This window comes from Cyprinus carpio, chromosome A19, assembly GCF_018340385.1.
Source record: "Cyprinus carpio isolate SPL01 chromosome A19, ASM1834038v1, whole genome shotgun sequence".
NCBI classification, from domain to species: domain Eukaryota; kingdom Metazoa; phylum Chordata; class Actinopteri; order Cypriniformes; family Cyprinidae; genus Cyprinus; species Cyprinus carpio.
In genome coordinates this window covers 1366900-1377930 of record NC_056590.1, presented here as the reverse complement: position 1 = coordinate 1377930, position 11031 = coordinate 1366900, and the positions used below count along the sequence as shown (strand labels likewise).

At 36.6% G+C, this 11031-nt stretch overlaps 1 protein-coding gene across 1 annotated transcript; it reads left to right on the top strand.

Moving 5' to 3' along the window:
• Positions 1–615: 615 nt before the first annotated feature.
• On the top strand, positions 616–3632 carry LOC109098181 (T-box transcription factor T-A). Its single transcript, XM_042776025.1, has 8 exons — positions 616–898; positions 1185–1449; positions 1613–1747; positions 1849–1910; positions 1995–2056; positions 2132–2305; positions 2566–2689; positions 2766–3632. Exons 1-8 carry the CDS (start codon positions 714–716, stop codon positions 3028–3030), a joined length of 1272 nt encoding a protein of 423 aa, XP_042631959.1. The 5' UTR covers positions 616–713; the 3' UTR covers positions 3031–3632.
• Positions 3633–11031: the final 7399 nt, after the last annotated feature.

The window sequence follows — 11031 nt, the reverse complement described above, 5'->3', positions numbered from 1 at the left end:
ACGCGTCCCAGCAAACACCCGCTCTCTCACATGTGTATCTGGGACAACAAAAGATTAGCATTATTCGCAAATATACAACTGAGTTCAAAGGCAGACACTGTCTCTCTTCCTTCTTTTGTTTCAAAGACGAGTTTCCGAATAGGAAAACAAGTTTGGATTAGGCTACTCTCGTGCCACGCATATCCAAACCCCCACGCTTGAGCAAAATAACGAAAATAGGATATATTAAAAAATAAGAAATATAGGCTAGCTATTTAAACTCGCCAATACCCAATAAACTAAAAGTGTGAGAAAGATTTCAACGAAAGACAGTAGCCCAAATTAATGAATTGTTACAGTTGTGCTACTTTGTTCATGATGTCATTTTCCTCTTTTTACTTGATTATTATTATTTTTAGTTATTTATTTTTTTCACAAAGGGGTGTATCTTAAACGTTTTCATTGACTGTAGACTTTCAAACACTTTGTAATGGGCCTCTGTGTAAGTTAAAATACTTTCCGTTTTGTGGCGACAAATTATCGGGCGCTATTAGGGCGCGGTGGGCCTGGTCTCGCGCTCCGGGTCACGCCCCGTAACAGCGGGAGCTCAGTATCGGGCCTTTATAAAGGCCCCGGGCGCGTTAAAAGCGCAGATCGAGACGCGCTGTCAAAGCATCGCGACCCCACAGGATTTAGTGCTTTCGGACTTTTCTCAATATTGTTTGATCGGAAATATGTCTTCCTCAAGTCCCGACCAGCGCCTGGATCACCTCCTGAGCGCCGTGAAGAGCGAGTTTCAGGAGGGCAGCGAGAAGGGCGACGCGCTCGAGCGGGATATTAAACTTTCTCTAGAAGACGCGGAGTTATGGAGCAAATTTAAAGAGCTCACTAATGAAATGATTGTCACGAAGACTGGAAGGTCAGTTGAGATTTGAAGATAGATGCACTAAAAACTTCCTTTTAATTAAAGAAAATATTTTAGGTTTTTTTATTTATTTATTTTTTTTTTTTTTTTTATTTTTTTATTTATTTATTTATTTATTTTTATTTATTTTTTTGCATTAATGCTCTTAATCTAAAATACATTATTATTTTTTTTTTTTAATTAATCACTAAGTCCCTGTGGTTGCATCGTTTATTAAAGGTCTAGTTTTGTCGTGAATTCTGTTAAAATGTGTTTAACCGATCTTTGTCTCCTCTTCTAGGCGAATGTTTCCCGTGCTCAAAGCCAGTGTCACCGGTCTGGACCCCAACGCTATGTACTCGGTCCTGCTGGACTTCGTGGCGGCCGATAATAATCGGTGGAAATATGTGAACGGTGAATGGGTGCCGGGCGGTAAACCCGAGCCCCAGAGCCCGAGCTGCGTCTACATCCATCCAGACTCACCCAACTTCGGCGCGCACTGGATGAAAGCGCCCGTCTCCTTCAGCAAAGTCAAACTCTCCAATAAACTCAACGGAGGAGGACAGGTAAAGAAACTCTTCAGTTCTCAACGGTGAAACAAATAATTAAAAACGTATACAGTTTTTGTTAGCAGCTGGAATGTTTTAATTAATTATTTAAAATATTAAGTTATATTCAGTAGATAGCTTATGAAATTAATTTTATTTCTTCTTCTTTTTTTTTTTTTAGATTATGTTGAACTCTTTGCACAAATACGAGCCCAGGATTCACATAGTGAAAGTGGGTGGGATCCAGAAAATGATCAGCAGTCAGTCTTTTCCTGAGACTCAGTTTATTGCAGTCACAGCTTATCAGAATGAAGAGGTGAGTGTTTGTTGAATAACGCCTGAGATGCGTCCTCAACCTTTAAAATGTAGCAGGAAGAACATTTTTCTCTATATAAACATGCTCTGATTAATTTTCAGATCACAGCTCTGAAGATCAAGCACAACCCATTTGCCAAAGCATTTCTGGATGCCAAAGAAAGGTACGATAAAAAAAAAAATTACTAGACATAATTTTTCAGTTATGTACTTATTGACATTATTATAACTGAACGTGATTTCAACAGAAGTGACCACAAGGACGTCCCAGACCACAGCACTGACAACCAGCAATCTGGATACTCGCAACGTAAGTAAAGATCACAAACTACTGAAACTCCCCTCAAGCAGTGTCACATTTAACACGCATGTCTTCCTCCAACAGTCAGCGGCTGGTTCCTGCCCAGTAACGGCCCTATGGGCCCCAGCAGCAGCCCTCCTCAGTTCAACGGAGCCCCTGTTCACTCCTCTGGCTCGTACTGTGAGAGATACTCCAGCCTGAGGAACCACAGAGCTGCTCCGTATCCCAGCCATTACCCCCACCGCAGCACCACCAGCAGTAAGAGCACATTCACTATGATAAATGTGTTAGTTCATTAATCACCCCTAAAAACAAAGCATCGATGGTTCCACGAAGAACCTCAAACATCCATGGAATCTTTCCATTCCACAAAAGGTTCTTTGGATTTTTAGAATGAGAAAAAAACATCACTTCCGTGACATCACTGTGAAAACCCCCATTTGGAAGAGTGTAGTTTCTTGGACCTGAATGTTGATCCATTCCTTTGCATTGATCTAGTTCTTGTGTTTTGCTTGTAGATAACTACATGGACAACTCTTCAGGAAGTCTGGCTTCTCACGATAGCTGGTCGGCTCTCCAGATACCCAACTCCAGTGGCATGGGCCCCCTGACCCACAGCACCAACACTACCTCCAACACCAGGTCAGTGCTTCTAATCTAAACAAAGATCTGTTTTATAGTGGGTTCACTGGCTAACTGTGCGGTTCCTGTGTTACAGCCAGTACCCAAGCTTGTGGTCCGTCGCGGGGACGACCCTCACCCCCTCGGGCTCAGCATCGGGGTCCATCTCGGGCGGCCTGACGTCTCAGTTCCTGCGCGGTTCCTCGGTGTCCTACTCGGGGCTGACCTCCTCTCTGCCCGTGTCCTCTCCCTCCTCTATGTATGACCCGGGCCTGAGCGAGGTCGGCGTGGGGGACGCTCAGTTTGAGAGCTCCATCGCCAGGCTTACAGCGTCCTGGACGCCTGTGGCACAGAGCTACTGAGATCCATCTGACTGTGACTCTCAGGACTCGATCTGAGGGGAAGATCCTACAGACACTGCTTCCTGCGGGAATGCAGAAGAGCCTCTCGTCGTTTCGACAATCAGAATGCCTGTCGAATGGAAACATTCCAATCCAATGGTGGCATGAAGTAATGCAGTCAAGACCTGGCGAGAGACAATCACTTAATCATAGAGGATCTATATTTGCAAAAACCGTCATTCGAATTTTAGACGTTAGTCATAAAAATGGGGCCAATGGTGTTTATTGTTCTTAATAATATTACCTAAATGATTAATGAGACCAAATCGTGCTGTTGACTAACTAAAGTGTATATGTGTGTAAATAAATAGAAATTAATGCCCATTTTCATGGTATTACAGTAAGTAACAGTAACAGGCTTCCATGTGCTTTCTGTAGACTTTGCGGTTTAGTTTGAAAACGGTTTGAAAAGTGACTCTGTAGTTTTGTCTGCTATCCGTCCGATAGAGAAATCATTTGTACATATCTGTCTATTTGTATTTGTTAGACTCTTTGTGAGTTTTATTTATGTCATTTTAATAATAAATTAAAGTTTTTTTTTTTTCCCGTCAAACTTTTGTCAGTAGTATTTACTTAACTTGTGTTTTTCTTAGATGCTTATCATATTATTTACATTTAGTTTGTTGGAGATACAAAGGTATAATTATCAGAATATCAGCTGATCATTTTAAGAAATTGATCATATACCTGTTTTTGCACTGACCTTCAACCTTTAAACATTTTGATTGTTCAAAAGTTTGGGGTCATAAAGATTTGATTGTAATTATTTTTTCTTTGAAAGAAATGAATACTTATTCAGCGAGGATGAATTAACTTAAATCTTTAACAATAAAGACTTTAATACTGTTGCAAAATATTTATTTAAAAAAAAAATGCTGTTCATTTTAATACTTTTTCCTGTCAAACAGTTTTCATTAGTCTTTATTATTTGACTTCATGTACAAATCTTGAAATTGTAAAGAACAACAAAAAAGCACAGTTATAATTATCAGAATATCAATTAATTTAAGAAGGTGCATGTGAACAAATGTAATTAACAGTTCAACGTAATTATTTTTGAGTTGTTTCCTATGAAACATTTCAGTATTAATAGCAGGTTTTAAAAATGTGCTTGTTCAAAATACATTTTAGCATTAAATTAGGCATTATACATTATCATTCTGATAACATACAAGCTTTTTCAGGTCTTTCTTTAGAAAAATATGTTTAACCACTTCATTTGCAGTTCTATTCCTTCATGTTTATAGCTACACATCTTGATGAAAAATTAATTTCAGTTGTGCATAATCAGTCGGGCGGTTTCAGTAAATCGGAAAGCAGGTGCGAGATGATCCTTGAATTGGTGTGAGTTCAGATGAGTTTGGATCTGATGAGCAGCAGCAGGTGTGTGTTCAGTGAGTGCTGTTACAGAGAGATAGAGATTCACAGCCTGCAGTGAGCTTCAGTCTCTCACAGCGCTTCGTCACAATCTGCAGATCTGTGTGACACATGGTTAACACATCTAAAAAAAAACATCAATAAAAAATTGCAACTGATCCCAACACCATTGAGAAAACTGAAATAACAAAGCTTAAAAAATAATGTAATATTCTAAATAGGAAGTGACACATTCACAAACATAATGTTAATGTTGCACACTTTCTTAGAGATTAATTTCTTTTTTAACACTTCTTGTTTTGTCTTTTTTTGTGTCATACATCTTTTATGTATATTGTTAATCCAGGGACTAATAATATTAATAATAATAATTATAGTACTTATCATTATTATTAAAACTAAATTATACTATTACTACTACTACTACTAATAAATCTATCACATATGTGCAAGCTCTGTGTGATGTGTGGCGTGACTGAGGGAGCTGCCGATGTCTCTCACTGACAGCGGAGTGTAAATGAAGCCTGGAGGGTCACAGGGCCACAGGCAAACAATAATGAATGTGAAATGTGGCAGTGTGTTTTTGTGTGTTCCCAGAGTAAAGAACACAACCCATGAACAGATCTCTGTTGAGCTGTGTGGAGGATCTGAGCTCTCACAGCATGAAGTCCTGAACTGCTCTTTGTAAACCTTTTAAGCAGCAGACTGCTTGGATGAGCACTTCTACATAATGCACAGGTTTTTAAATACAGAGAGACAAAATCTTGTAATAAATGAGTAAACCAAGGCAAGAACAACCTGTATATATGCTGCTGCTGGTAGAATAATTTACACTTAGAAATGCTTGAGCTGAAATACTGTACTTGCAATAACAAAAATAAATAAATAAATAATTTCCAAAATAAAGTGTCATTTGTATTATTACCCATTTCTGCACTTACCTTCAACCCCAAAACATTTTATATAGATAGATAGATAGATAGATAGATAGATAGATAGATAGATAGATAGATAGACAGACAGATGCTGTTCTATTGATTCTGATTTTAATTAACTGTTTCAACATTGATAATAATTAGAAATGTTTCTTGAGCAGCAAATTAGCATATTATAATTTCAGATTATTAGAGATCACTCACGGACTGAATGACACACATATAGACTTTTATTCTGAGGTTTATATTGCGCTTAAGAAACCTTCTTGGCAACGGAAACCATAAACACACACAATAACACAACTAATACAAGGGCATCAGTATAGTATTGCAGTCCAAACAGATGAAATAAAACTAAAATACATAAATAAAACAAAACAATAGATGAATAAATAAAAAGTTAGTTTAGTCCCTGAGAACATGATATTTCAGTTTTCTTCTTCAGGTAATTATTATTATTCGATAATAAATTGTTGTCCCTTATTAGATTACAGTCAGTTACATTTAATTTGTATATGGATTAAATAGTACAAAACAATAATTAAATATAAGATTTAATTAATAACATTAATTATTTTAATAACGTGCATGTGTGTATATCGTAAATTGTTAGAATTTTTTTTTTTTTTTGAATAAATGCTGTTCTTTTTAACTTTTTATAATTCAGCTTTGATCACAGGAATAAATTACAGTTTAAAATATATTCACATAGAAAAGAGTTATTTAAAATTGTAATAATATTTCACAATAGTACTGTTTTTATCTGTATATGAGAACAAATAATTGCAGCTTTGGTGAGCAGAAAAGTCTTATACTATTACATTAAAAATGTATAATGACTCTTTTGAACAGTAGTGTATCGGGGAATTATGATGTCTAAATGTTCGGCCTAAACCTTTTCAAATGCTGTGATTTTTAAAAGCAGTTACCGCAAAACGATATGAACACTTACTGTAGAAATGTCGGAATGTCATTACATTGGTATTAAAACAAAGTATCAAACCAATATCACCTGCTCTCTAACACTGACAGCATCTCATAACTAACATTACCTTTTCAATGCGGTTTTGCAATAAATATAGATCGACACTGTTTCTGTGATTTTTACTGGATGTATGAAGTCAGTTCTCCTCGTGTTCACACAGGAGTCCTACAGAGCAAACACAGGTTTAGAGAATCACATTAACTATCAACAACAATCACTAATGCTGGATGTATGAAGTCAGTTCTCCTCGTGTTCACACAGGAGTCCTACTTTGAAAAAAATGTGTTTCTTTTAATGCCTTTTAATTGATTTATGTATTGATTAAACTTGTCAGAGTATGCATCTGAGTGTTGAAAGGCAAGACTTTTTATGTGTGAGGTGGTATGTTCACATTCATAACAGAGCTAAAAACAAAGGTGTATTTACATTCTCTGGCCGCCACTAGAGTTGGAGGGGAACAGATAGAGAGCTTGGACATGATTGTCTCTGCTGTGTCTCAAGGGAAACACCAGCACACATGTTGTAGACAACACACTCTCTCTCTGTTTCTTTAGTACTTGCAGTTCACACACACAGACTGTTTTTATTACAATCTTTGTTCTCTCTCTCACACACACCTATCTCTTTGCATCTCTTTGCACACACTGCTTAAATAAATAACCCTTTGGACCCCACTTCGTTCTGATCCTCTGTGACTGCTTGGGTCGTCACACACACACACTAATGCTGAAAAAAAGTGTCCACACACACAAAAAAAAGTGGCAGACTGTGTTGATACACACACACACGTGGCAGCCTGCCTGTGTTGATCCCCATTCATTATAGCTTCATTGGGTCTTTACCTCCGTCTTTCTTTTATTTTTATGAGAGTTTTTCTGTTTGATTGTGATTTTTGTGTTATTTCTGTGTGACTGAACTCTTTGTGTGTGAGGTGGATCTGCACATTCATAACAAGCTAAACACACACACTTTCTTTTAATGCCACCTGCTAACACTGCTAACATCACACGTGACTGACACAGATCTCTCTCTCTCTTCTCTCTCTCTGATCACACACACACAGTCCTTCACCCTCTCTGATTCTCTCTCTCTCTCTCTCTTTCTACACAGTCTGTTTCTCTCTCTTCTGTACACACACACACCAATGCTGACCAGTACTCTCTCATGCTTTTACAGAATCTCTATACTTCAACACACACACACACAAATGATTAATGATTAAAGATTTTGAGTTTTTGTTTTTTGGGTTATTATTTTTGGGTTTTTTCAGTTGGAATTTTTTGTATGTTTTTTTTGGACTTAAGTATATGTTCTTTTTAATGGGGAGTTTTTTATGTGCTTTGGTTTGGTGAGGGGACCTATTAATACGCTGTTAGGATTTGAAATGTACTCTACTACAAGCTAAAACATTTCAGCTGACATTATATGGAGCTCATTTTTAAAAGTCTGAAATATATTGTGCTGTTTGCTGCTGCTACACTCATATGGTGCTATTGAGTATTATGTGTTGTTGTTAACATTGTTATTATTGTTGAGTTTGTTGTTTGTAGTTATTCTTTCTATGCAGTTGTTTCAATCCCTTTGTAACACTTCCAATGCCAAAGTACATTTTAGCATGCTTTTACAGAAATAATATACTTCAAATGATTAAAGCTTTAGCAAATTTGCATTTTCAGTTAGCATTTTTCGGCCACTTCAATAGCACTTAAGTACATGTTCTTTGTAAATCAGGGTGTTACATGTGCTTTAAGCATCATTTCTCTACTCTTTAAAACACACACAAGACGATTATTAATACAGTGGATTTAAAATGTACAATACTACAAGGAAAGTGGAAGTTGACATAAGTTATAAAATGATTTTTTTCTTAAACATTTTTCTTACATAGAAAAGCATAGCACATCTTTTCACTTCACAAATGGTGTGGATTATTGTGATGCTTTTATCAGCTGTTTGGACTCTCACTCTGACGGCACCCATTCACTGCAGAGCATCCGATGGTGAGCAAGTGATGCAATGCTACATTTCTCCAAATCTGATGCAGAAACAAACTCATCTACATCTTGGATGGACCTAAGTGTGAGCACATTTTCAGCAAATACTACAATTTTCAGTAAACTCTTTCTTTTAAACATACTCCTCTAGTAATCAGCATGTTTTAAACAGCATGTGATTTTCCCGACGCACAGAACAGCAGCACATGTCTTCATGTCCCGGTGCCGGTGCAGTCAGTGCAGACGAGTGCGTGACTGGGTAAACACTTGGGTTATAACAGCGAGTCTGAATGCGAGGGCTTGTGGATGAGTTATGGGTCCCTGCTGCCAAAAACAAGTGGTCAAGTCTGGAGCGGCCCGTCCTGGAGCTGTGTTTGCCCATCATCTCTCTGGCCTTCCACCCCCACACAAACCCACCTCGCCCTCTGATGTCTGTGTGCCTTCGTTAATGAAGAAATTCTGGTACCTGGGTGAGACATAGCAGTCAGCTGAGCAGCTCCAGCTCTCTGTCCCAGAGCTACAGATACCCACCCGCAGCAGTCCCGAATAAAACATTACAGCTGCTTCATGCTTTACCACGTCTCTCAGAATAACTGACGAAAACACACACAGCAGACCTCTTCAAAATCTCGTTCAGTCATTACTCCTATACAGCAGAGAGCAAATGGACACCTTTGATTAAAGCCCCTGATTTTTTAACTTGAGAAATTTTGGTTAAACTTTAGTTTGGGGAGCAATTCTCACTATTAGCTAACTATTAAGGGATAAAGGGATCTAGAATGTGATCATGCAGAATAAGGCATTAATATGTGCTTTATAAGTACTAATAAACAGCCAGTTTGCTAATAATACGCCTGCTAATAAGCAGCTTAATAGTGAGAATTGGTCTCTTACCAAAATTTCATATAGAGACAGATTTGCCCATGTCTGCAATAAAAACGTCAACAGAAACTCAAACACTTGTCAAATTATCAAACTAACCATTGTCAAAAATAAGAACACTTTTAAAAAGTATTACAGAAATAATATATTTTATTATTAAAATATTCTTGCATGCAAACCGAATGTAATGCTTCCAGACACTTTAATGCACGTTAATGTATTATAAATTAAATGTATATTCAATAAATTGAGTGCTTTTTTGATCTACTTAAGTAGGACTTAAGTACATCTTTATATATAATTTTATTTTCTCTCTCTTTTATGTTTGTATTGCCAAATGCACTGACAAGCATTTATAGTTAACTAAAATATACTTTCATGTCATTTTTATTAAAACTTGTATTTCATGTATTTAAATATATTTGTAATTACAATTTTGTTTTGTATTTAAAACATATTAACTTTAAATGTAATATTAATAACAACAAACTAGTTCAAATGATAATGAAGTTCTTTACATGTGCTTTAGTCACCACATTCTTTAAACACAAGAGATTATTAAAACATAATATTCATACTTTTTTAAATACTTTCAAGTTGTATGAATGAACATATCTTAACGTATTATCAACAAACATGAAATGAACAATATCACAAAACAATTTATAATACTAACTTAATAAATGCTGTACAAAGGTTGCTCGTGTCAGTGTTAGTGAAGATATTTAATGCAATAACTACTGTTAAGTGTATTATTTTCTGCATTAAGAGAAACATTTGGGTTTTAACTGACTTACAAGTTCACTAAATCTTTGGTCTTCTTCAAATAATAAAAAATAAATAAATGTTGTGGTTGTGTTAAACGTCATCAAATGTTTGTTTACCATTTTGACGAGTGAGCTGTGAAACTGTCTACAAGAGGCAGAGTTACTATTACTGCTATACTACACATATGTGGGCTTTGACGTACAGCAGTCACTGGCTGGTGTTCAGAGCTGATGCAGCTGACAGGCTGACGCTCTCACCATCCTGATCAAGCTACGAGCAGTCACACGATGTCCACGAGAGCTGTTAACACACTGCACACTCTGCTCCGAACCATTAGCAGTGAGACAGCACACACAATCAAGCCTGGGTGAGGAATAACTCCTGCTGACGGGAGAGCTGTTATCTGACGCCTCAGCATTTAAAAGACATCATAAGCACCTACATCTGAAACAAATACACAATGCAGAAAACTGTTTAAAAAAAAAATGACATTAAAGAATCAGGCTTTTCTAAGGAACAAATTGTATCTAAAGAACAAGCAATATGAATAATGTAGGAAAAATATTATTATAAAATTCTGTAGAAAGTCCCAAATAATGAAAACAAATACATAAAATAATAATAATGTTAAGATAAAAATACTTGTATTATTTGTGGTATATAAAACAAGATGGTTAAGGCTTCATTAATAATAATAAAAAATTACACGAAAATAAGAGATTAATCAGTAAATTACTATTATTTTTGTACACCTGCAGTCTAAAAGGGTCTCTGGGGCCTTTAGAAAGGTTAGGTTAGCTCTCTTTACTGCAGTGAAACTGTGTTAATTTAGTATTAATCACCACCGTTATTAAATAAAGCTAAATAAATAAACAAACAAAAATTTAAAAAATGCACTGTTTGACAAGAGACCATGTATTAATTTATTTTAGTAACAGCTGTAGTAAGCTGGTGTGTTGGCAGTGGTTCGGTGGATTAAACCATGCGGGTTCAGTGGCTCCAGCTGATGGTCAGGAGAAGT